The sequence below is a fragment of the Grammomys surdaster genome, unplaced genomic scaffold (genome assembly GCF_004785775.1).
Source record: "Grammomys surdaster isolate TR1022 unplaced genomic scaffold, NIH_TR_1.0 125635, whole genome shotgun sequence".
In the NCBI taxonomy this organism is placed as follows: Eukaryota; Metazoa; Chordata; class Mammalia; order Rodentia; family Muridae; genus Grammomys; species Grammomys surdaster.
In genome coordinates, this window is record NW_021620473.1 from 949792 (window position 1) to 976601 (window position 26810).

Consider the following 26810-nt stretch of genomic DNA (forward strand, 5'->3'; position numbering starts at 1 on the left):
AGCTGTGTATACATGTGCCATCACAGTCACTACCAAAGGGACGCTTTGCAAAGGAAACCTTTGAATACTTTGAAGTTGCACAGATGCTTCACTTTCTGGCTTTGTTGGGCCAACATAGGGGATGGGGAAACTTTTCATGTCAGTTACTGTTTTATGAACTTTGCACCATTCACAGACACTGATGCCTGTAAAATTCCATCCAAATTTAAGAGAAGCTGCCTGGCTTTCCATGCTTGGTTCACCCAGATTAAATGTTCATGGTCTTGTTAGGGGGTTGTGTTTTTCACCTGTTCCTAAGCAAATAAATCTGTACCTTAATAGGCCTGGATTCGAGGTTGTTATTTCCAGAGTGTGCCATGGCTTAATTTCAGTGCAGGTGCCATCTGAAAAAAAAAGAAGGCACCTGTCAATCACCCAATGAGAATGGGCGTCCCTAGCAGGTTTTAGCCAGCTCTCTGAAGGGGTCCATGTTTTATTTTCTTCAGGAATACATCATTCACGTGGACCCAGTGAGTCAGTTGGGGCTGAATTCAGATAGCGTTCTTGGCTACAGCATTGGTGAGATCAAGCGCAGCAACACCTCAGAGACCCCCGAGCTTCTCCCTTGTGGCTATCTCGTGGGAGAGAACACCACCATCTTGGTGACCGTCAAAGGTAAGTGGGTGCTAGCTGAGGGCTGGTGGTAACACACCCTTTTAATCCCAGCACTCAGAGGCAGAGCCAGGCGATCTTTCAGTTCAAAGCCAGCCTGGTCCACAGAGCAAGTTCTAGGACACAGAGAAACCCTGTCTTTAAACAAAAACAAAAAAGCAAAAAAAAAACACCAAAAAAACAAAAAAAAAGGAAGGAAGGAAGGAAGGAGGAAGGAAGGAAGGAAAGAAAGAGAGAAAGAAAGAAAGAAAGAAAGAAAGAAAGAAAGAAAGAAAGAAAGAAAGAAAGAAAGAAAGAAAGAAAAGAACAAAAAAAGTAACTGGCTACTTGCAAAAGCTGGGACTTCCGGTGGCAAAGGTAGGTCTTTGTAGATTTGCTCTGTGCATGTGGGTAGTGTTTTTTGTTTGTTTGTTTGTTTGTTTGTTTTTCTCCTCTTTTATCTTAACCATTCCGACTTAAGCAAGTTACATCATTGGGAAACAAATCACTTCAGTTTATTGCTGAAATTAGATATCAAAAGATGCCATTAGCCTTATGACTGTGATGAGGAGAGACTAATAACTCCTTAATAACCCTGCTAAGATGGCACTTTGCCAAAGCAATGAAGGATGCTTGCCAGCCAGCCTTGGACATGAGCCCATTCTACAGATGAAGAAACTGTGATGTACTGGTTGCTTGCAGCAATCTTCTTGCCCAGGTGCCTCTGAAGCCTTGGCTCCTGGAAGTGTTAGACTCCAGGGTACTGTGCGTCATAACTTTCCAATCCTTGTCCCTGTGTATTCATGGCCATCTCTTAAAAAAAACAAACAAACAAACAAACAAACAAAAAAACCCTGTAGTTCGTAATAGTTCTAAGACTATAAAAATCTAAAACTTGAGTCTCATCTGAGATCCAAGGCAAACTGTGAGCTGCTATTAAAAAAAGTAAAAAAACAAATTATATACAAAACCTCGCAAAATTATCATTCTCATTGTGGAACAGAGGTGTGGAGTTAATGCAAGGTTTGGACAAAAAAAAAAAAAAAAAAAAAAAAAAAGACCAAAACTTAGCAGCTTAAAGACCTAATGCTACAGCTGCATATCAGGTATCTTAGGCTAGTGGTGGAAACATCTGCGCTCTGGAGGGCTTGGGCAGCCCTGCCCCTCCAGCTCTTCTGCCTGGGCAGGCACAGTCTCTCTCTTGAATCAGCTCCACTCAATGCCTGAGGCTTTCCTTGGTGGATGTCTCATGGTCCTGGTCTCTCCAACATCCAGGGGTCCCCATTTCAGCTTAATAGCTTCATGCAGTGTCTTCTCAGGCATTCTCCTTGCAGAGATTCTGAGCTTGCCATACATTGCCTAGCCTCCGAATCTCTCTAGAACTACAAGATCAAACTCCATGACTCCCTCAAGCTGACATCTTGCATGCCTGCAAAACCAAAACAAAGCGGATGATGTCGCCAAGTTCTGTGGCCAGCCTGGGATGGACCCTTGCCCTTTGAACTACAGTTAGAGTGGTTTCTCAGTGTCTGAATCTGTAGTCACTTCCCCAGGCAGTTGCTTGTGAGCAGGGAAACCCCTCTACAGTTCCTTCCCTATTGTGTTGCAGCGCCAAGGCTTCAGACACTCCTGGAGCAAGAGGGATACCAAGCCCTTTCCCCCAACAAACGAACTCTCCTATCCTCCTGCCCCACCTGTTCTTTCTCATTGTAGACCCGGATAAGAGTGGTGAGCAGTGCCCATGTCACAGCCGGGGTGCTCTCCTGCCTTGAGCACCTCTTATAAAGGAAACCATTTCATTGGGGCTGGCTTACAGTTCAGAGGTTCAGTCCATTATCATCATGGTGGGAAGCATGGCAGCATGTAGGCAGACATAGTGCTAGAGAGGTAGCTAGCACTGTCCTACATCTAGCTCGGCAGGCAGCCGGAAGAGAGAATGACAGTGAACCTGGCTTGAGCTTCTGAAACCTCAGAGCCTACTCCCAGTGACACACTTCCTCCAACAAGACCACACCCCCTAATAGTACCACTCCCTGTGGACCCATGGGAGCCATTTTTATTCAAACTTCCACAGACCATCTTTTTCCTCCCTCCACATAGCCCTGGTCTTTATACAGCCCTGGATGTCCTGGAACTCACTATGTAGACCAAGCTGGCATGGAACTCACAGGGATGTGCCTGCTTCTACCTCCTGAGTGCTGGGATGTGCCACCACGCCTCACAGTTCTTCACCTTTAAATTCAGTTTTCTAGGACATGGGCAGAAGGCAGTCAAGGTCTTTGCCAGAATGTGGCAAAAATGGTCACTTGCCCTGTTCCCGATGGAGTCATGACTCCCACATCCCCAAGCATCATGAGCCTTGCTTTTACTGTTCAGATTTCTCTACACATTCTGGTTTTCCAAATTCCCGCCAGAATGGCTCATTAATCTCTGGTTGCAGCTTTCTTGGCCTTTTCTATCCTGAACTTCCTACAACTTCCACACTCCTACAAACCCGTTCAAGATGCCTGAGCTCCAAGTAGTGAGGGTATCACACCGATGGCCCTTCTTCTTGGTACCAAGTTTCTGAATGAGTTACTTTTCTAGTCTCTGTGACAAAACACTCTGCAGAGATGACAAAAGGAAGGAAGAGTTCATCCTAACTATGGTTTGAAGGGATATAGTCCACAGCCCACTGGCAGATAAAAGGGTGGGTGGGGTCTGACAGGAAGAGTCCTGCCATAGGAGAAGCAGGATGAGGCATGAGGCCAGCAGAAACAAGAACTGTGAGGCAGGAACTCTCAAGGAAGGGAGCCATTTACAACTGGGACTCAAAGTTCATGGGGCCTACACACTGTCATCTTCATGTTTCACAGTGAGCACCACAAACAGCAAGGGGTAAAACTGTGTGCGTGGAATGAGTGACAGGATAGCCCACCCCTAGAGAAGAGCGGCGTGGGTGCTGTCAGTTTTAGCATTCACAAGATTCAGCTTGGCTTTTGCATTTATACATTGGGTTTTGCCAGAAGGATCCCATCTGGAGTAGCAGTTCACACCAGTGAGACCAGGACAAGGCCTGACTTTGTATACCATTTTTACTTTATTTTAGTGGTATCTGTGTGTGTGTGTCTGTGTCTGTGTCTGTGTCTGTGTCTGTGTGTGTCTATGTCTGTGTGTCTGTGTGTGTGTGTGTGTGTGTCTGTGTGTCTGTGTCTGTGTGTGTCTATGTCTGTGTGTCTGTGTGTGTGTGTGTGTGTGTGTGTGTGTGTGTTGGGGATATGAACATGACATTGACACAGAGTGCCTGTGGAAGTCAGAGGACAACTCTTAAGAATTGGTTGTCTTTTTTGTTTTTTTGTTTTTTTTCTTCCCACCATGTGCGTCCCAGGGATTGGACTGAGAATCTCACTCAGGCATGGTGGCGAATGCCTTTACATGCAGAGCCATTATACTGGCCCACGAATTTGCATATTCTGAAACGAATCCTCTGAAAAATGCAAAACACCAAACTAGCTACATACATGCAAAGTGCTCTCTCCACTGGTTGTCCTCTATGGTCCTTCTTGTTGAGGTCCTTGTTACTAAATTTAGACAAGAGTCCTTCCACTGTATACCTGGTGAGGCACGAGGGGATCTTTGTCATGGTCCTTGGGAGTGGTCATTGCTTATAGGGGTTACCTTAGTTAGGGGAGGGCTGAAACAAACCCAGAAATGCTTTAGGGGTGTCTTTGCCCTGGGAGGAAGGAACGTGCTATTGGATGACAGAGGAACACCTCCTTGTTTAACCACTAACACAGAGGGGCTTTCTTGAAGGGAGTTTTCAAATGGAATTACCGTTTACTTTGATTTTTAAGACAAGGTCTCTTATTGGCTTGAGATTTGCCAAGTAGGCTGAGCTGGTTGACCAGTGAGCCCCAGAAATCCTGTCTCCCCCTCCCTAGCACTGGCATGATAAGTGCATATTGCCTTGACCCCCTTATTTTTATGTGGGTTCTAGGGCTTGAACTCAGGTCCCCATGCCTTCAAGGCAAGCCCCTCAATTGACTGAGCCATCTCCCCAACTCTGAGAGCATCCTTTTCAAACCTACAAGTGGCTAACAAGGTTGTCCCAGATTGAACAACCAGATGGAAAGGGGAAGAGAGAAGCTTCCATTTGTAGCTGGTCAAAGGCCTCAGCGTGTAGCATTTCATGTAGCATTTCTAGGCCCGCAGTCCGTATTCCCATTCTAGCATCCTGGTTTCACCTTGTTTCCCACCCCGCCTTCCGGCACCCCTAAGGATGGGCAGCTTGGTGCCTGGCAGGATGGAGAGATAAGAAACAACCTAGGTTCATGGCAGACATGGGTGAGCATGACTCAGGCATCAACTGAGGTAGACACCACAGGGCTAGTAAATGCTAACAGGCAGAGAGTGTCCAGAGTTCAAGGAGTTGCTGGTGACCAGGAGGGTAGCTTCCTACAGCAGCAATGTTGAGCTCTCAGCCTCCAGTGTGCCCGGGTGGACAGGAGTCTTAGGACTACCAAGAAGGGGGATGATGTCATGAAGAGGGATGTTGACTTGCAGAGGGATGATTCTGAAACTAGCCTCCTCGCCCAACTTCAAACCCTCCCCATCTCTCTCAAACAGGGCTCACGGAAAACAGCCTAGACTCTCTGGTGTTTGAGTCCCTGATCCCCAAGCCCATCCTGCAGCGCTACGTATCCCTGCTGACAGAGCACCGGCGGATCATCCTCTCAGGCCCCAGCGGCACTGGGAAAACCTACCTGGCCAACCGGCTCTCTGAGTACGTGGTACTTCGGGAAGGACGGGAGTTGACAGACGGTGTCATCGCGACCTTTAATGTGGACCACAAGTCCAGCAAGGTAAAAGGAGGCCGCCCTGAGCCCTCTGAACATTGGGCTCTTTGAATGCTGCTATCACTATGAGCATTTTCAAGCTCTCCATTCTAGAAGACCAGGAAAGGAGCTCAGAAACAGGGCTTGCAGAAATGGACAATTCAAGTCAGATCCTCTCAGCAAGGACCATGTGGGGCAAGTCAATCTTGTCCGCTCACAGAGATAGCTCCTTCAGATGTGTTCAGTTCACCAAGAGTATAGCTTGTGCCTACTGGGTATTATTATTTTTTCCCCAAATAAAACCTTCTATGAGACAACAATACCACCAATAACAACAATCACAGCTGCTGGCACTGATAATGCCTGTCCCATGAACAGCAAACTGTCCTCATAGAGCTCTTGAAGTTCTAGTTGTCTTTGTCCCCATGTTACAGGACAGACAACAGCAGCTTGAAGGACATTTGTCACATGTTGGACACAACTCAGACCAACTAAGTATTGGTACTGGGACTCTGGTTGAGTTCTCAGAGGCCTGTGCACAGTTAACTCCATCACCCCACATAGTCTGACCTGGTCCTGGCTGTGAGTCTGCAAAGGGTTATTGTAATGTCCTTGATTTGTTTATTCATTCCTTCATCTACCCATCTTCCATGATACAGTGGAAGCCTCTGATTTCTAGCTGGTAGGTGTTGCACAGCACACCCAGAGCATCAAAGGTGAATTGGTGAATTATGAGTCATCTCACGCACCTGAGACGACTAGATCTCATGCCTGTTACTTATATATATCCATGGTTAGTGGCCCTGCTTACCGGTTCCCTGTGTGCTTTTGATGAAGGGAGGGGTGAGAAAAGCTCTCATCTCTCTGACTACAGCTTAGGAGTGGGTGAGTGAAGGAAGGCCACATCGTGAGTGGCTGGCAAACTGTGCCCAAGCTGATCCCACTTCTCTGCATGGGCAGAGTGTCCGTATAGAGCGTGGCTAAGCTGTGCACTGCAGGGCTGGGTAAGAGGGATAAGAGTTCCAAATGAGAAGGAACCAGGAGATCTGCCTGTGGTGAGCAGCGGCTGAGAGAAGGAGGGAAACCTGGGGCATTTTCATGAGCATTTTGACTGGAAAGGGAGCCTGGAGAGGTATGCCTCTGTAAGAGGTGGAGGAACCATTGCCCATCGAGTAGCTGGGTGTTTCTCACAGGCATCAGAGTCTGACCCAGCCTGTCGCTTACCCCTGATATAGTCTTAGGCTGGTGGCCTGGCTCTATGCTTTAACTTCTGTAAAAAGGAGCTAATCACGGTCCATCCATCACAGAATTACCACCCTGCCTAAGTTCCCATGGGTGTCCTAAGTGATGCCATCAGACTCCCCTCAGGAGGCTCTGGAAAGCCATCTTTTGTGTCTTTTCCTGGTGTGTAGCCCTGAACCAGACACACTAGGCTGTCCCAGTCTCCAAGACAACCATCAAGGTTCAGCTGCAGCAGGTCATTATAAGGTCCCTGGGCACATAGACTCACCTGCCCCTACATGCTTCCCATCTTTCAGAGCACTACCCGGAAGAGGCTGGGACCTCTTCTGCTCCAGTGACTTCTACAGAGCTAGCTCTCAGGAGGATGGTTTGGAAATAGCTAAAGATCTGACACCTGCCTTCAGAAGCCTACTGGGAAATTAGCATAGTAGCAAGAAATGATAGTTTCCTAAAGAAATGGTCCAGTGGAAATTAAAAACGGAACCTATAGGCTGGAATGTTCCAGAATCCATATTTTAAAAAAAGTTGGGTATGATGGCCTGCTTATAATCCCAGTACTGGAGAGGTAGAGACAAACAGATGCCTAGGGTTCATCAGACAGACAGCCTAGCCTGCTTGGTGAGAGAGAGACCCTATCTCAAAACACAGGGTTGATGACACCTACCTGAGGAACAACACTCAAGTTTGTCCTCTGGCTTGCACACACTGGTACACACATGCAGATGCATACATATGCCTGTGTGCACATGCACAGAAGAAAGTAAGAGGCCTTAAGCAGACATTTTGTAAGTGCTAGGAGGCAGACTGTCACAGGCCTTCCATGTCCCATGCTCACAGCATTCCAGGAGTACCACACCGATGCCCTGTGACAGACAAGGTCTCAGGTTTCGTTCACAGTATGATTTCAGAAGTGACTTCAGTGTGACTTCTTCCTGCCTTGGTCTTGGACAGTGAAGGCCTGGAGCACACGGGTCTAACTGTTCCAAGCTCATTCTTCTGTCCTCCATAGGAACTGCGCCAGTATCTGTCCAACCTGGCCGACCAGTGCAACAGCGAGAACAATGCTGTGGATATGCCTCTAGTCATCATCCTGGACAACCTGCACCACGTGAGCTCTCTGGGTGAAATCTTCAACGGGCTGCTAAACTGCAAATACCACAAATGGTAAGAGGGGGTTCTAGACTTCAGGGGTGGCAGATGGCAGGGGCCATGCTATTGAACTAGGCTAGCATGACAGTGAAGTGCTGAATACACAGCCAGAGCCAGCGGTCTGTCAGCCTGTAAGCCCTTGCTCTCCAGCTCACTCCTAACTCTGGGCTTCTCACATTGTGTTCCCCACAGCCCTTACATCATCGGCACGATGAACCAGGCTACCTCTTCCACCCCCAACCTACAGCTTCATCATAACTTCAGGTGAGGTACCCTGGCCTTCATCCAGACAGAGGGAGAGTACAGAATGCCCTCTCAGAGCATCTGGTGTGGGCTAGACTTTCTGTTGGGCATTTTCCCCAGCTTAACACATTTAAGTTCCCACAGCGACCTTATGTGTTTACACATAAAGCCATTTGCCTTTCATGTTTACAATGAGGAAATGAAGGCTCAGGCAACCTAACTTAAGAGACATGCACCAGTCAGAACAGAAGCCTGCACCCTGGCCTCTGTGACTCTCAGTCACTGGTCAGTATCAGGAGGCAGCTGAGGCCATATGTTTCTGCCTCGATTCAGCATGAACAGCGATGGCTTGTGCCTTTAAATGTCCCCATGTAGCAGAGTCTGTGGAGCTGCCAGTTCTATCCTCTGTGAATCCTTCATGGCTGGGATCCCCTCCAAGGGTAGTCAAATCTCCATGCAAGACGATGACCCAGCTTGCCCTGGCTTCACTCAGCACCCCTGGGCCTCTGAGTAGGGGATAGACTTCATCACCATAGCCTGGACCCTACACACGTTTTTACTGGCCACCTCTACACAGTCCTCCCTCAAGGGTGTACTAAATGCGCCCTCAACGACAATGAATGTGCTCACCATCCATTCCCTGACACTATGGTTTGTGAGGCCTGCTAACCTTGTTGGGCATCCTTGGGGTTGAAAGGCATTCCTTGATTCTCCCAGGTGGGTGCTCTGTGCCAACCACACGGAGCCCGTGAAGGGTTTCCTTGGCCGCTTCCTGAGGCGGAAGCTCATGGAAACGGAGATCAGTGGGCGGGCGCGCAATGCAGAGCTGGTGAAAATCATCAACTGGATCCCGAAGGTCTGGCATCACCTCAACCGCTTCCTGGAGGCCCACAGCTCCTCGGATGTCACCATCGGTAGGTGGGAGGCCAGGCAGGCTGGGGCAAGCTGATGGGAGGATGGCGTAGGCAGTGGCCTCCTGGAAGCCCTGGCTCCCTCATGTGTTTTCCTCTGGGTCTTGGCAGGACAGGACCCAGCAGAGATGTCATGCTGTCCTCAGAGATAAAGAAGGGCAGAGGGACACCTCAAGCCATCAGCCCCATCACTACTTACCAGTATCCCTTGGACGAGGGATGCTTACACGAGGAAGTCCACCCTGCCCCATTTCAGTTGTGACGTATCTCATTGTGGTCCCCAGGTCCCCGGCTCTTCTTGTCATGTCCCATTGACGTGGATGGTTCCAGAGTGTGGTTCACTGACCTGTGGAACTACTCCATAATCCCCTACCTCCTGGAAGCTGTCAGAGAAGGACTCCAGGTGAGAAGCATGCTCCTTTCGGCTTCCTCAGACTTGAGTGCCCTGTGCTCGTGACTCTGCGTGGTCTTCTGTATGGCACACATGGAAACAGCAGCTGGTTGTAAGTCTTGGCTCAGCTGCTTATTAGCAAAGCGGTTCACGTTCTCTGCCTTATTGATGGGGGAGATAACGGCATTCCTCTGCCACAAAGAGTAGTACGGATTAAATAAAACCATGGCCATCAAGCCTCCAGCATAGGCATGTAAAAGAAATCAAACCAGATACATGGGTTTGATTTGCTCATCTGTCTTAGTGGTTCAAGTCCTAGATTAGGCCTAAGATCTGGGCCTAGATTTATTGTTATAATTTTTCAAAAGGAGAAAACTGACGCCCAAAGATCATAAAAACAAAGCCTCAACTAGGCATAATGGTACACTCCTAAAATCCTACACTTGAGAAGAAAGAGAGGTAGGTCCTGAGTTCAAGGTCATATTGGTAGAGTACTTACCTAGCACAGGCAAGACCCTGGGCTCTGAGACACCACAAGAAAATCAAAGCTCAAAAGATCTGGAATTTAAATCTTCACCCCAGGTACTTAGACCTCAAGCCCAGGATATTGCTTACTAGCCTCAGGACCCCTCACAGGTGGTTATGGGGGCTCTTCTAGCTGCATATCCCTTGTGTCCACTGCTGTCACTCAGCTTAGGAGTTACTAGGGGTGGGCCATTTTATGCAGCTTGGGATGGTTTGATGGTTGTCTAGAGGGACTCCTGCTGCCCCTGTACCCACCTCCTCGATGCCTTCTCTCACTTGTGTCCTCTTTGCCTCAAGCTGACCTTCTGATAACTGAATGGGGATGACCTGAGTCACTTGAGAGAAGCCAGAGACCTCTAAGCCAAGATATCCAAGGTATCCAAGGAGGCACAGACCATTCTTGAGCTGGCCCCTTGGTCCTCAGTGGCTGGTGGTACCAAGGCCCCTCCCATTTGGAGCTGAACTGAAAAGGGGGCTTCAGGCATAGCTGGGGAGGACACCTATGCTTCCTTTGCTCAGGGAACCATTGCAGAAGGGACTTTTCCTCTTCTTCCAACCAGGAGCAAGGCCATAGATAGGAGGGGCTTCATAGATAGTAGGAAGCAGCCTGCCTGTGGCAGGGCCCAAGTGGATGTGTCATCATGGCTGCTTAGTGGTCATCTGAAGGACATGTCCTCAGTGTAGAAGCAGGGAAGGGAGACAACTGAGTTAGGATTACCTAGTGCCGTCCTCTCCCAAATCTCTGAGCTCTGCCTTGTAAATTAGTACAGGAGGTGGCTCTGAGGTCTGCTAATTCATAACGAATGGCTGTGTTCTCCCTGCTGGGGTTAAGATGGAAGTTTGAGGATCTGCCAGGCATTACACCAGGGGCCTGGCACTTCTGCAGCTCTGAGAGTATACAGGAAAGGAAACCAAGGCCAGCCAAAGCTTTGACCTTAACACAGTTCCCTCTGCACACCACCATGATTGAGGGAAGTCTGGAGTATGGAACCATGTGACAGCTACAGCTACTTTGTGACAATAAGGCCATCCTAGGGTCTGCTATAGCTTATAGTCTGCCCAAGGGAACTGTTATAGGTAGCCAGGGAACAAAGTTTTTGGTTGGGTTTGCTGGGTTTTTTGTTTTAAGAACAGTATCTTACATAACCTAAGCTGGCCTTGAACTTACTATGTAGCCCAGGCTAGCCCTGAATTTCTGATCTTCCTGCTTCAAACTCCTGCATGCAGAGATTATAGACATGTGCTAAGACACTTGGCAATGGTTTTGTTTGTTTGTTTTGGGGATGTTGTTTTGTTTTTGTTTGTTTATTTTGTTGTTGTTTGATACAGAGTCTATGTAGACCAGCCTGGCCTTGAACTCACAGAGATCTGCCTGCCTTTGCCTCCTGAGTTCTGGGGTTAAAGGTGTGCACTACTATGCCTGGTTTAGTGTTAGGTTTTATGGCAGAGTTCTACGTGTGATGTCACTTGATAAGAAGAATCCTTTATTTTTTTTAAAAAAGCTCCTTTCAATTGCACCTCTCTCTTTGGCTTCCTCTGAGGGAAAGCTAAGTATGGTGTCCCTCACTCCTCACTTCTCCCCTGCACAGTAGCCACGAGGGGAACGCACTGCCGTTTAGAACATGTATGCCCTTCCTTGGCCAAGGCTATGAGCTGAGAAGAGGTGGAGACCTCAGAATAGGTTCCAAAGGGGGCTGTCACATGTTAAGAGCCAGAAAGATGGCTGCCCATTTCAGGACTGGGAAAGAACACAGGGAAGTCATTCTGCAGGCACCAGCCTTTACCATCAGACTCAGGATTGCCTGGGGGGAAAGAGAGCATTGCCCCCTAGTGGATATCATGCAGTTCTGCATGTTCAGGCTGTAGTGTCTTTTTTTGGAATGTATGAGTCTCCTCTGTGTGTGTGCATGTGTGTAAGTAAAATACCTAGAAGTGCTTCCTAAATGTGAATGTCGGTGCTGCCATGTACATCCAGGAGCCCTGTGCTTCCTGTGGGGTCAGGAGTCTCACAGCAGCCCAAATCTTAGTTTCCAGTGTCTTAGCATCACCCACAGTTCCTACTGACCCAGTAGTACACTAGCTACCTCCCCACCCCCGGGAGAAAGTGATTGTCTGCCTGTCCAGCTGCCCCTCCGCTGTCCTCCAGAGTCTGCAGAAGAGCCCCGTAGCTGCACAACACTTCCTCTGCTTGTGTTAGCCTGACTCACAGCCACCTGGCCTTGACCACATCCCGTGGAATGTAGCAAGGCTTATAAAAAATGTTTTCTGTTCTTACAGCTAATGTTTGCTGCACCTATGAATACTTATCTTATGACTCAGTCCAAGGTCCCATTCCTCTTTGTCAGCAGAAACACTTGCCAATGTGTCTGTTGTCTCACCTGAGCGGGGCAATTCAGAAGACCTAGTGTTGGAGTAGACTATGGATGTTAAGGCTAGGAGCCATAGAAGGTCACTCAGAGACCTTTCCTCAGTTACCAGAGTCCTCTGACATCCTGGGCCGTCCCCTGTGCCAGCTTTGGCTTTCCCATCCATAAATGGAAAATATCTGACCTATGGGAAATTTTTACTGGTCTGGTTTCTGGAAACCCAGCCAGATGTTCTCTGATCCAACAGTGTAGGGGCTAAGGATGAAGATCAAGTGTGTACAAACCACTGGACCTCAGGAGTGCCAAGGGTACGCTCAGCCTCAGCCTTAGTGGCTCCAACGCCTCAAGGGTCTCCTTGGAGAGGCATTCTTGTTCCTTCAGAGGCCCAGAAGGAAGAGGCTTCTAATGTGAATTCGCTCCTTCAGCTATAACTGTCCCCAGCTGCTTCTGTGTCCCTTTCACCCCTGATCCACACATAGGTTCACACCTGCCTCTCTCCTGATTTGTTCCTGTTCACACTGAGCTGCCTTAGGCTGCTGTACTGAACTCAAGGACCAAGATTACCATTGTCCCAGATGACGAGAGCTGTAGCAACAAACTAGGCTAGAGGCAAGGAGCTGGCATCTGACAAGATGTCATAGGAGATGCTGGGGTAAAGTAAAGGAGGAATCCATTAATACAGAGAGATGGGCTTATCTAAGGTGGGGTAGAATGGCTGGCATCCTGGATAGAAATCAGATTCTAAGACCTGGAGCACCTCAGGTGACTGGGGGAAAGGGGACCCATCTGAGAGAATGATGAACTTAGGCCAGGCTGACACGCTAAGGTCTGGTGAACAGCCCACTCTCAGGCTCCAGTAATATCATTTCTGCTGATTCAAAGTGGTCCCATGGGTGAGTAAGAGGAAAAGGCCCCAAGAAGGAAGTTTGAGTCCTGGGTTCGAATCCAGATCTGCCTTCTGACCTTTCATATTGACACTGCAGTTAGACTCTGGTTTCCCATCAGATAAGAGAGGACACCTGTTAAGTAGCCTGGCTCTTTCCAGTTGAGAAACTGTGACTTTCAAAAGTATGGTTCTATTGGGCCAGAGCTGGGCTTGGTTATATACTGGTCTCAGTACTATTTACCTTTCCGTTTCCCCTCTGCGGCTTTCTAAGAGGGTAGAAGAAGCTCACACACAGGGAGGTGGTGTCTGGAATTTTCCATCTATGTACCCTGAAGTACCTCTTTACAGCCCAGACAACCCTGCCCTGCCCTACCCTGTCTGTGAGCATGCCCTATCATGTCTGCTCTGATGCCAGTGGCCAGTGGGTAGCAGCCTTGATCTGTGATGGCTCTTCCCCTTCCTGGGGCTCCCCCATCTGTAAGCCATGGGGGTGATGCTTCTGACAGAGTCATCATGCTGTTCACTGCTGGCACCTGGCACCCAGAATGCTGTAGGGCATGACATGCAAAGGAAACAGACACGCCAGACCCAGCAGCACAGTGGTCAGAGCCTCGCTGTGAGAAGTGACCCAGCTTAGGTTTCCATTCTTTTAAGAATATGTATATCTCATGAAGCTGTCGGGAGCAGTCATTAAAATTAATGCAGGGTCAGGACTCAAGGCTTGAGAAAAGAACCCTCGGAGCAGGATATGTTGGCTTTAAAAAGCTAAATGATGGTATAGCTTGCCCTTTGGAAACTACATTAGTTACTCTCTTGGGCAAGTAGGAGAATCCGAAGCCAGCAAAGTCTCATCACTGGTGCCTATGCACAGTGTTCTCTCTTAAGGTCATACTTAAAAAGGGACGAGTGAGCCCACAGAAGGACTCTGAGAGTCAGATATACTTGAAAAATCAGGGTTCAGGGCCTAGGGGAGATAGCTCAGCTGTTCATGTGCTTGTCACACCAGCAGCAAGGAAGAAGACCACAGTTCAGATCGCCAGAACCCATGTAAACTTCCAATGGCTGTGGGGTCCTGTTTGCAGTTCCATGTTCAGAATGCAGAAAGGAGATTCTCAGGGCAAGCTGGCAGGTACACTAGGTGAATCACACAGCTCTGGGCTCAGCTGACCGACTGCGACAATGACTAATGTGCAGAAGACACTGAGTAAGACTGCCAGCATTAACCTCGGGGTGGGGGCACCAACACACACTTGCACACATGTGGACATGCACACACACAGCACACATACGCATGAAAAAAAAATTAAAAAAATACAGGTTTATTTCTTCATCAGACTTGGCGTGTTGCTGCCCAGAACCCAATCCCTGATTGGGCTTAACCAGCGGGATTCTAGAGGTGCCTTGTGAAGGTTAGTGGGGATTGGCTGTTTCCAACCCAACACTTAGCCGCCTCATTGGTGGGAGCGTGAAATCAGCTGTGGTGGGAATATTCCCACCGTGAAAACTGGTAAAGCTTCCCATCAGACTGTTGCTTCCTTCCCTGGAGGTTGTTTATCAAGTTGAGCCAGCAATGCCAAGAGGCAAATCTTATGCACAGCAACAGAACTGCGAGCGAGCCTGAGACTGAGCACCTAACCCGTAGGCTATGTTTATCCTGGATGACTTCCCTAGTTCTGAATGCTACTCATGATACTGGTTTAGGAGATTTTTCCATCAAGCTACAGAACTAGGGCAACCAAAGAGAGTCTCAGCCTGCTTCTAGACTATACCCGTTTTGTCCGTTCACAGCTCTATGGAAGGCGTGCCCCCTGGGAGGACCCCGCCAAGTGGGTCATGGACACCTACCCATGGGCCGCCAGCCCACAGCAGCACGAGTGGCCCCCACTTCTCCAGCTTCGGCCTGAGGACGTGGGCTTTGATGGCTACTCCCTGCCTCGGGAGGGGTCAACAAGCAAGCAGGTGCCCCCCAGCGACACTGAAGGAGATCCACTGGTGAGTTGATGGTACCAAGGGAGTGGCAGCCATGGGCTGGGTGTGAGGCAAAGCTCTCAGGATGTAGGGGATTGTCAAAAGCTTGGTGTGGAAGACTGGACTCACCCATTAATAGGGATGGTCCTCTCCAGTATTCTCTTCCATGGTGTTGATTTTCCACTAAGGCCTTTAACCTCACTTAAAGGTTTTCTTGTATAAGGTTAAAAGTTTGATTTTTTTTCTCCCCCCTTTAAATGTCCTGACACATGTTCTCTGCCCCACTGTTTGTCCTCTGATTTGAGATGGTACCATTATCATATATTGTCCTCGAGAGTGCTAGGAAGAGGAAAGAGGCCTAGGGAACTTGGCACCAAAGCCAGAAATGAGCAGCTTTTAAGAGCAGGAGACAGGGGCAGAGGACACGACAGCCCCAACCCAGATCCCCTGGCTAGTGGGGTGAGACCGAGCCATGTTTTGCTAGGGGACAAGAGAAACCTTAAAAATAAAAAATAAAAAAAAAAAATTAAAAAAAAGTAAGGCAGACAGACAGACAGACCTTGGGTAGCAATGATAAATCCCCAGTCAATTCTAGACTCATGCATAGTCATACTGCCCAGTTATACCTCACTCATCAAAAAGCCATAGAAGCTTTTTAGAGGAAGCAGATGTGCCCAGTCCCCACAGGTGTGGCTGTCAGCCTGCCTGAAACCCGCCCTCACTTCTATGACAGCTACAACAAAAGAACAGAGAGTATTGCTTGTGTTACGTAATGGAAGAATACTCTTAAGATGGGCTGGAAGACAGCCACATCACCTATCCTAGCCCTCGTGGGGAGCCGGTGGACTGACTGAATGCCAGCAGGTGACCTCAGTCGTCCTGCCGGTAGGTGCTGCGGCACAGCCACACTGTGTTGAGGCTGTGAATAGAAGCTGATTAAAAGAATTCAATGCTGCTCTCCTGCTCATGGTCTGCCGGACCCAGCAGACATTTCTCAAGACCAAGGTCACCGGGGTCTTACTGGGGTTAGCAAGTTCATTGTGTCATGTCTTATGTAAAGGTAGGAGTTGGGAAATCCTTCAGTCTATGAAGCATTTGGGTCAAACTTGGAAAGGTGCATAGTCCTCTCAGGACAAACCCAGGCTGACGAAGGGGATTATGCTCGCACAAGCACCCCTGTATTTAGTCAGATGCTCATTGTAGCTCCTGAGCCTCTCTCTCTCTGCCTAGGACCACACGTCTCTATCATAGTGGCTGACTTCCTTACTGATTCCTCCCCTGTGAGAATGAGTCCTTCCTGAGAGCTGGACTGACTGGATTTTATCTCAGAAACATACACTGTTGACTCTGGGGTATTCGATAGTGAGTGACCCTCCGTGCTGCAGAGAATTAACCGCTGTATGGCAGCCTTGCCTCTTCCGTGGTTCTGGCTGTCCAGATAAAGAGCAGCTGATAGGCCTACCAGCCTGGTACCCCCGGGGAGAGTCTGCACAGCATCCGGAAGGCAGCTGGTTTCATACCCTGCTGTGACAGCCTTCTCCTTAGCCCAGAGAGGCCCTTCCTCCTAACCTACTTGCTATATGAGATACAAAATAGCAATTTTTAGTTATAAGCAAAATCAAAGATGTTTTTGGTTGCCACTCTCTGCTCCCAAACGTGTGGCCAGTACAGAAGATAAGGCTGAGGAGATTAGGAGCAAAGGCTTAGAGGCTCTTCCTCCACTTTTGGTAAAAGAGGCAGGCAACAGCTTGCACTCTGTCTTAGTTAGGGTTTCATGGCTATGAGCAGACACCATGACCAAGGCAACTCTTTTCTTTTTTTTCAAGAATACTTTATTAGTTTTTGTAATCAAACCCATGTAGATAAGACCTTACATATTTAATACAGTGCATTACCCCTGTACAAATGGAAAAAGATTAAGTTCAACATTTCTAGACCAATATGGCTGTTAGTTTCCGTATAATGCCAACTCTCAACACAGTAAACTGGGGTACTTTTTTCCAAAGTTGACAGCACAGCTAAAGTTTCCAAAAATTCAATATACATATACATATGTATATATATATACCAATAATAACAGTATGTTATGCATAGCAGCAACAGCTTTTCCAGGTTCTGCAGTCATTTGAACAAAATTGTAGAGACATCCAGCACTCTCCATTAAAAAAAAAAAAAAAAAGTAAAAAACAAAATCCCAGAAAACAGCACAGTTCTGTTATTCTTTGTGGTACCTGGTACCATTTTTTTTTTAAAATTAGCTTCTCAATCATCATCTGGAAAGAAAACATTCTGAACATCATCATTAAAAACAGCTCTGATAAAGCACGGTCACTACTGTGTATCATAAAGCTATTTTACATTCACAGAGGTATGATACAGTACTGTCCTACATCTATAATACTAGAGGGTACAATTTAAAAGGCATTATTTGAGACTTGATTCTACTTTTCCAGCAGAGGACCCAAAGGATGGTGTGACACAGCTCTGTAAAGAAACACACTCTTAGATAGGATTTCCTTTCACTAGTGGCACAGTTCTAAGGATTCATTCTCTCCGTGAATGTCAGCTAAAAACCGTTATTGAAAAATGAAATATCCCTAAAACAAAACTGTATAACCACTGGAATCATATGAAGACAACCTAGTGGAGACGAGCTAGGCCTCACCTTACCAACACGTTATCAAATCTGTTATGTGGCGAGACCTCCAAGGAAAGAGATGCCAAGGCAACTCTTAGAAGGACAACATCTAATTGGGGCTGGCTTATTAGGTTCAGAGGTTCAGTCCATTATCATCAAAGCAGGAACATGGCAACATCCAGGCAGACATGATGCAGGAAGAGCTGAGAGTTCTACATCTTCATCTGAAGGCTGCTAGGAGAATACTGGCTTCCAGGCAGCTAGGATGAGGATCTTAAAGCCCCCCCCCCTCCATCCACAGTGACACACCTACTCCAAGGCCACACCTTCACATAGTGCCACTCCCTGGGCCAAACATTCAAACCACTACACACTCCTAAAGTTTGTTCTGCAGCAGGTAGGCAGTTCTTGAGTGGTCAGCACACCAGGTCTTTTGCTTCCCAAGAGATCAGTCCTATGTCTGGTCCACACATGGGGCATGGGAGGCTCAGGTGCTTTGATATTTGGTATGTGGTGCATATCCTCTGCATACTGTTTGCTCCTTGCAAACTGCTCCTCCCCTTCCCAAAGGCTGTGGCAGTGACTGAGGCCCCTATGCCTCAGATGTCAAGGCTGCCCAGGTTCCACTAGCAACAGCTGTGGGGATGACATTGGTAGGGTTTTCCACTTCACTCACAGTGTGGCGCATATATTAACTTAACATGATGGGCAGGAACTGTGTATATTGAGTTAAGTTTGACCAGTCAGGAAATGCCACAGAAAGGACTAAGTAACCTTTCAAAGTCTGGCAGCTGGTAAGCGGAGAAGCTGGGATCTGAACCCGGTACTCTGTGCTCTTGTCTCTCTGTGCCTCTCTGGTGAGCTACATCCCCTGAGGCGAGTCTGGAGCGGGTGGCAGGGTGGGCTTCCCAGCAAACTGACAGGCATCCCACCTCTCTGTTCTCTCCACAGATGACCATGTTGATGAGGTTGCAGGAGGCAGCCAACTACTCCAGCCCCCAGAGCTACGACAGCGACTCCAACAGCAACAGCCACCATGACGACATCCTGGACTCCTCCCTGGAGTCCACTCTGTGACCGAGGCCCCCCACTTTTCCTTGCTCCATCCCACCCCACATCCTCCACTTCATTCTGAAGATGACTTCCTGAGCCAGCCCTGGCTGCCAAAGCCTTGAAGCCAGAGCAGAGTAGCAGGAACAGGAAACCCTTATCCCTTGCGCTCTGCCCTTGCATGAGCAGCCCAGGACCTCTTCCTCCAACAGTGACAACTGTACTAGCCTCTGTTCTACCCTCATCCTCGTTTTTTGCCTTGTTGCCGTGACCTCCGTGAGACACTGAAAATACTTCATGGGAAAGGATCCTCACCATTGAAATATAAAGAGTTTAAATGGAAATGTTAAATGTAAGATTGCTTGGTGCCCTGAAACCCAACAGCATCCCTCCACATGCTACCCCCAGACAGAAAAGACTAAACCCAACTTGGAAACACAGACAGCAGGGCTTCCCCCAGCACAGACCCACCAGCTTGGGTCTAGCCACCAGCACCCCAGAGCCATGCCACCCACCCTCCACGGAAGAATTGGTGCTAATGAGGGCGCCTGCTTGGAGCGCCACCCAGGGACACCAATACATCACATGTCTCTGTTTTCCACATGGTGCTCTCCTTCCCGAGAGGTATTCTGTCTGTTCCAGAGCACCCCTTCCCCTGCTTCTGGTCCATCAGCCCCGATTATCCCTGAGAGCAAGTAGCGAGAATGTGAGTGAGCGGATTGGGCTAGCAACACAGAAAAGCGCGCGCCTGTTTCCTTCGTCTGTCTAAATGGTCAGGTTTCTGTCCGCAAACACTGTGTACTGTGCAAGTAGTTCTTTGGAGAACTATCGACCCCTGCCTGTGTCTGCCTTTCTTCCTGGTTGATTGTGAAGGCCCCTTCCCCCCACTCCCCACCCCCACCCCCACTCCCTTGACCAGAATTAGTCCTTCAGTGACAACAAGAACTAAGTAGAATTTGCCTCCTCCCTCAGCTTGGGTTTTCAGTGTCCGTTGTCTCAGTTCTGGGCCCTCGACACCTCCTTCTGGGACTGTGTGGGCATTTTGTATCCTTGCAGATAGATGAGGACCAGTTCTGTGGGTGAGCCATGGACCTCGCCTTTCCTTCTCATCTCTGAGAGCTGAGAACCCCACGCCATCACCTCAGGCACCCCAGACCCCAGTTGCAGGAGGAGTTGACTATGGCCCCTCACCAAACACTGGCACTTTTCCTCAGAACCAACGTGACACAGCTTAGCCAGGGAGGGGTGGCCACCCTTCCCAGAGTCCTGGCGGTGCCTCCGTCCTGATGAGCCTTGCCTGACCTCTTCGGTGCTGACTGCCCCCATGCAATGCCTTACTGGTTTTGTACTGACCGTGTCCATTCACCTGAGTGTTGTGCCTGCTTGGGGCTGTGTGTGTGTGTGTGTGTGTGTGTGTGTGTGTCTTCCCCCATCGAAGTAAACAGGGCTATAAGTCATCTATCCATAAAGAGAACACAAGTTGCCAATTTCTCATCTAAAAGAGTCATCTGTGTGGATGTATGATTGTGGATATATATATAAATATATATATGGAGAGAGAGAGAGAGAGAGAGAGAGAGAGAGAGAGAGAGAGAGAGAGAGATTTTTAGGCTCCTACCAATCTCCAGCTAACAAACTCCTCACTGGACAGTGACCCCACAAGTCCATGCAACCTTGCAAACCCGTATTCTAGGACACATATTCCAGTGTGCCATGGCTTCAGCACACTGGTGTCCTCACCGTATGGACATCTTTGAGCTCTTTATGTTTTATAGACTTTCCTGGCCCCACTGAGGGGTCTCTGTTAATGATCAGGGTTTTTATCCCATCTTTGCTATTCTACTCTTGAACGTTTGTCTCTTGGTTTTGTTTTGTTGTTTTTGGTTTTGGTTTTTTTTTTTTTTTAATTTTTTATTTTCTTACCCTAAGCGCTTGACCTGAACCTGCTCACTTTGCTTGGAATGGCAGTGGTTTTCTTCCTTCCTTGTTGAAAGGAACAAGAATGTGTCCTGTTAACTGGTAAATCGAAACATTTCCACCCCCTGCTGGAATCCCAGACCCAGTCTTCACTACTAGTATGGATGTGAATGTGTCTTCTATTGTTTTATTTGTAAAACAAGTTTTAAACCACATGTCTAGCCTGTGACCAGGGCCAAACCCTGAGCCTTCCAGTGTCCCCCCAAAGGGTAGCCCTTCTCAGTCTATCTCCCAGCAACGGCCGTACACTCTCATACTGTGAATTTGGGAGGTAGGAAAATCGAGCCCCTCCTCAACATAGTTTTCTCAGTCACCTTAGAACACACCCCACCAACATTGCTTAGAACTGTTTCTTTAAGGACACCCTCTTCCCCACTCTCCACACCTAGACTTCTCTCCCACCACATCCAGGATCGCAACAGCAACCTGTGTACCCGTTGCTGCCTGACTTGGTTTTGTGGCCCCTGGGTGCCTCCTAGCTCAGCCACCTTCCTGAAGCACTGGGAAGCAGAGCTGTCTGAAAGGCACAATTCCGACTGGATCATGATTTTCCTTTCCTGTTGCTCGACCTCGGACAAAGTGACTTTGTACTCATTTAGAGCTCTGTCTGAAATGCTTCCATTTTGCCTTTTTCTATAGATAGGCTAATTTTGAAATGTAAGAAATCCTATGCAATGCTGATGCTGAGGTACCAGTGGGAGCCAAAAGTTTTCTTCCCAGGAGGCCAAGAATTCTACAGAAGTCCTTTTAACTTAAGGTTGGGGGTGGAGTGGGAGTGTGACAAGGGCAAGACTTGCCCAGATCTTCCTCTGACCTTGGGGACATTTTAAATTTTATTGTTTCGTGCTCGACTTTAAAATTCTGTGTGCTCAAATCTGACCATGGCAAATCTACTTCAAAAGCAAAACAATCCAACTTTGCAGTATCGAATGGGAGGTTTGCTGTTTCGATCTGCTTGTCTAGAGCCGAGCGGTTTATGAAACATGTTCTATAAGATGTACATTTTTTTTCATTGTAACATAGAAATTGTAAATAATCGATAAAACTGCTGCATTTTGATGACTTTTTTCTAGCCATTTTTAAAGAGAAAACTAGGAATTGAGTATTTTGTGTACGGTATGTTTCCACACACCCCCATCCCTCCCCCCATCCCTATTTAATTCTCATTTGTCATCAGGTTTTTGGGTTTGAGAACAATCCGCTGGAGATCTGCCCCATGTCATAGAGAATAAAGCTGACGATGTACCAGTCTTAAATTATTCATGATTCAATAAACTTAATGCTTATTTATTCAGATTGGTGGTTTGGCTTCTGTGTTCTTATGAGACCCGTCTCATGTTGAGTTCATGCCAGGAGGACCTTGTTCTTCCCCAGAGGCTGTGAACCTGAGGAACCTGAAACCCGTTTCAGATCCACCCTTGCTGGGAAGTCTTCAGGAGCACCTTTGTCCATTTCTCATGGCAGTCACCGGCTGCTCACTGGAGCCTTTTGGAGACACAGCCACCACTCTGCCACCCTTTAGGAGCCGGAGCACCACCCATAAATGCTGCTCTCACAGGACCACCTGGCCTTCCAAATACTCTTAGTCTGTTGTTCAAGATTACCTGAGTTTTGCTTGGATTTCTGCCTTTTGGGCTTTGTGGGGTGTTTTTTGTTTGTTTGTTTGCTTGTTTGTTTTGTGATATGGTCTTAAGTGTCCCATGCTGGTCTCAGATTTACTACTTAGCCAGGGGTAACCTTGAACTTCTAACACTCCTTCCTGCCTGTATCCTCCTGAATGCTGCAGGTACGGGTATGACTGTACCTTATCCTGGATGGAAACCAGGGCTTCCTAATTACTATGCAAACATGCTTGCCTAGAGTCCCAGCTGCAAGTCTATGATTTTTCCATTGTGCATTCTTGACAGGCATGTCAGGATCATTACAGGCAGGAATGAAGAGAACAAACCAGGGTCTTCTCCCCTCAGGCACTACAAATCCAAGTTGCTTTCTGAAACACGGTTTCCCTCAGAAGCTACTGTCACCACACTGTGTTGTGCAATGCTAAGTAAGGCTCAGTCAGTACCTGCCAGTCGACCCTCTAGTTCTCTAGCACTTACCAGCATTGGGTAACCCCTACCCTTTTCCTGTTACAATAAACTTGAGCTTCTATATATGAGGTCAGACATTATATATCTGAATCTCTTTCACTGTGGTCACAAAGGACAGAATTTCACTATTCTGTTTTACACAAGGTCTTGATATGTGGTCCCAGGCTGGCCTCGAACTTACCATGTAGCTCAGGTTGGCATTGAACTCACAGAGATCTGCCTGCCTCTTGTGTTTAAGGTGTGCACCACCACATCCTATCATTTCACTCTTTTTTAGTAAAAAGCACTCAACTGAATAGCATTCAACTGTCTCAATACAAAGTCTCCCCATCTGCTCACCTATCAGCTAGCATCTTGGGTGTCTCCACAGCAAAGCTCCTGAGAATGCCAGGTAACACGAGTCTCACATGTCTCTGATAGATTGATTTTATTTCCTTCTGACATAAACCTAGTAGTGGGATTTCTAGATCCTGTAGTCAGTCTGTCATGTTTCTTGTTTATTTTATGTGTGTGTTTGCCTGCATGTATGATCTGTGGAGAAGGAAGGCATTAGATCCCCTAGAACTGGAGTTACAGACAGTGTGAACCACTGTGTGTGGGTGCTGAGAACCTTTGCAAGGGTAGCAAGTGCTGAGTGGATGTGGTGGCACATGCCTTTAATACCAGTACTGAGGACAGTGGAGGTAGGCCTTGATCTCTGGATGAGTTGTCCAGGGAGCTCCAGCAATACCCAGGACCCCAGCTAGCATAGATACTGTCAAAGGACTAAATAATAAAACACTGGTGAAGTTACGGAGAAAGGGGAGTTCATATATGACTGTAGTGTCCTGACAAATCTCCGAATTTCTTTTTTTAAAATCACAGCTGTAAAATGGGAGGAAAAGTACCCTTTTTTGGGGTGTGGGGGGGAGTTCAAGGCCAGCCTGGTCTACATAGAGAGTTTCAGGACAGCCAGGGTTTTGTAGAGAGAACCTATCTCAAAAAAGGTGTGTGTGGGGGGGGATGAGGGAGCAAATGCTCTAGAGTCACAGAACTTATGAGTATCTCTCTCTATTGTAGTTCATCCCCGATGGAATAGCCACGACAGCCACTGAGCCATGACGCAGCCCATTTGAATGTTTTGAGAAACCTCTGTAGTGTTCTCATAGCTGTACCACATAATCCCCATTGTCGTATATGAACTTCACCAGTGTTTTATTATTTAGTCCTTTGACAGTATCTATGCTAGCTGGGGTCCTGGGTGTTGCTGGAGCTCCCTGGACAACTCATCCAGAGCCCAGGAACCTCCCCACTTACTATAGAAAAAGACATTGCCGTGTTTCAAAAACTTACTGATTGTCCCAAGCTTTCTTCAAAATTCCACATGATTTGCAAAATAACCCCAGAGAGGGTACTTTTCCTCCCATTTTACAGCTGTGATTTAAAAAAAGAAATTCATTTTGTCAGAACACTGCAGCCATCTTTCAGCTGCAAATCCTGCCTGGCCAGGGGGCCCAGTGATCTTGGGAGCCTTGGTCTGCATTACCATGACATCATTAGCAGACACAGGCATCAGAAGGTGATGTCTCACTTTAGCAGCAACCACAGAGTACAGAGGTTTAAAGAGTCCTGTGTTTCACAGTGAAATTGATCCTACACAGCACAGCTGGCTCCAGTATTGATGCCTTGAAATTTTCAGCCCATAATGCATGATGGCCTGGCCAGGGGAAGACGGAGACTCCAGATGTTTAGCATGGGCCCATTCAATGTGTGTCCAAAGAGAAGGAGGTGGAGGTAAAAGAAGTGATTAGGAGGGTGGGGCTGATACTTGCAAGCCATAGATACATGCTGCTTCCTGGTGTGTCCTGGAAAATGGGACTGGCACACACAAAGCACATGATGGGCTGGATGACTTTAAGGTTTATTTATTATATGAGTACACTGTAGCTGTCATCAGACACACCAGAAGAGAATCCCATTACAGATGCTGTGAGCCACCATGTGGTTGCTGGGAATTGAACTCAAGACCTCTGGAAGAGCAGTCAGTGCTCTTAACCTCTGAAGAGCCATCTCTTCAGCTCAGCTGGATGACTTTAAAGAAGAGATGATTTAAAGTCACCGTGTGCCCAGCACCTCTGACGTGGTATTATATTATTATTAGATAATATAATGTATTATATTATTAAATAATATAGTATAATGTATACTGTATAATTATATTCTTATATATTATATAATATATTTGCATAACTATATATTATATGTAATTATCAATATATAAATATATAGCTACATGTTATATAATATTTAATAATATAATACTATTATACTATTACCTTTACCTTATAGGTGTGAAGTAGCCTAAGCAATGTTCAGTAACTTACTGTACAGCAAAAATGGAATTCTTTTTTTTGTTTTTTTTTTTTGTTTTTCGAAACAGGGTTTCTTTGTGTAGCCCTGGCTGTCCTGGAACTCACTCTGTAGACCAGGCTGGCCTCGAACTCAGAAATCTGCCTGCCTTTGCCTCCCAAGTGCTGGAATTAAAGGCGTGCGCCACCACTGCCTGGCAAATTCTTTTTTTTTTTTAATTTTACTATTTTTCTTTTATTTTATCTGTAGGAGTGTTTTGTTTGCATGTTTAGCTGTGAAGTACCTGTGTTCCTGAGTCCACAGAGGCCAGAATAGGGCATCAAATCTTCTGGAACTGGAGTTACAGACAGTTGTGAGCTGCCATGTGGGTGCTGGGAATTGAACCCAGGACCTCTGTAAGAGCAGCCAGTGCTCTTACCCACTGAGCCATCTTCTCAGTCATTGGAAATGTAATTCTTATTGGCCCTATAGTCATGCTCTTTCCCATGTGCTGTGCTATAATCTGCTAATCTTGGATGGGCAGTTGGACAGGGGAAGGTCACACATCCCCTTAAGACTATCACCAATCATCCCCAAACTGACCAACTTAAATCAACATTTCCTCACAGTTCAGCCTTCAGGGCTGGGTGTTCTGTCCCACCAGGCTGCTGTCTGCGTGTCTTAAATATACAAAGGATATTTAAAAGTAATAATTGTAGGAAGTATGTTAAGTGGTAAAATGTTGAATGCTTCACTTTCAGAGTAGGGGACAGGTAAAAATGTCTCCTCTCCATGTGGCAGGGTAGACAGACCTTCGATGTCTTAGTGAAGGATTTGCTGCTGTGAGCACAAACGTCTTATAAGGATGATATTCAATTGGGGCTGGTTTAGAAGTCAGAGGTTCAGTCCATTATCATCCAGGCAGAAGCACGGCAGCATCCAGGCAGGTATGGGGCTGGAGGAGCTGAGAGTTCCACTTTTTATTCCAAAAGCAGCTAGCAGAAGACTGGCTTCCAGGCAGCTAGGATGAGGGTATTACAGCCCATACTCACAATGACACATCTACTCCCACAAGGCTATATCTCCTAATAGTGCCATTCCTTGGGCCAAGCGTATACAAACCATCACACTAGTTGATACAGAAAGACACAAGGAAAATGACTGAGGATGGGGTGGGGAGTTGTTTACTCACCGATGGTCCCTGTACTTAGATACTCCAGCAAAATTCACAGATAAATTGTTAGAAATATGTTTAATCCATTTGAGGATGTAAGCTGCTCCTAAAGACTCCTGTGTGGAAGGGTTGGTCCTGACGGCCATTTAAGCTCTAGGAAGTGATTGGACCATGAAGGCTCTGACTTAATTGACAGATCAAGCGACTGATTCATTCAAACTGAGGGGTGGGGAGTGGTGGCAGAAGAGATGGAAGATGGGGTCTGATTGAAGGGAAAATGTATCAATGAGGGGGTGTCTCTTCGAAGGGCATATCCTGGCCCCTCCTTTTCTGTGTCTACCTCCAGGCCACTTTGTAGTGAGCTGCCCTTCATCCTCATGCCTCCACATCCCTAATGCCCTCCCAAACCTGCCACAGTGGTGCCAGCT

At 47.4% G+C, this 26810-nt stretch overlaps 1 protein-coding gene across 3 annotated transcripts in view; it reads left to right on the forward strand.

The window, feature by feature from the left end:
* The window catches only part of Nav2 (neuron navigator 2), a 245947-nt gene extending 223861 nt beyond the window's left edge, over positions 1-22086 (forward strand). For all 3 annotated transcript variants that reach the window (XM_028787457.1, XM_028787459.1, XM_028787456.1), the window contains 8 exons: positions 486-654; positions 5236-5471; positions 7696-7850; positions 8028-8099; positions 8796-8992; positions 9274-9392; positions 14946-15149; positions 18715-22086. In XM_028787457.1, the coding sequence (XP_028643290.1) occupies positions 486-654; positions 5236-5471; positions 7696-7850; positions 8028-8099; positions 8796-8992; positions 9274-9392; positions 14946-15149; positions 18715-18840 (1278 nt within the window). In that variant the 3' untranslated portion in view covers positions 18841-22086. The remainder of the gene's footprint in view (positions 1-485; positions 655-5235; positions 5472-7695; positions 7851-8027; positions 8100-8795; positions 8993-9273; positions 9393-14945; positions 15150-18714) is intronic.
* The last annotated feature ends 4724 nt before the right edge of the window (positions 22087-26810 follow it).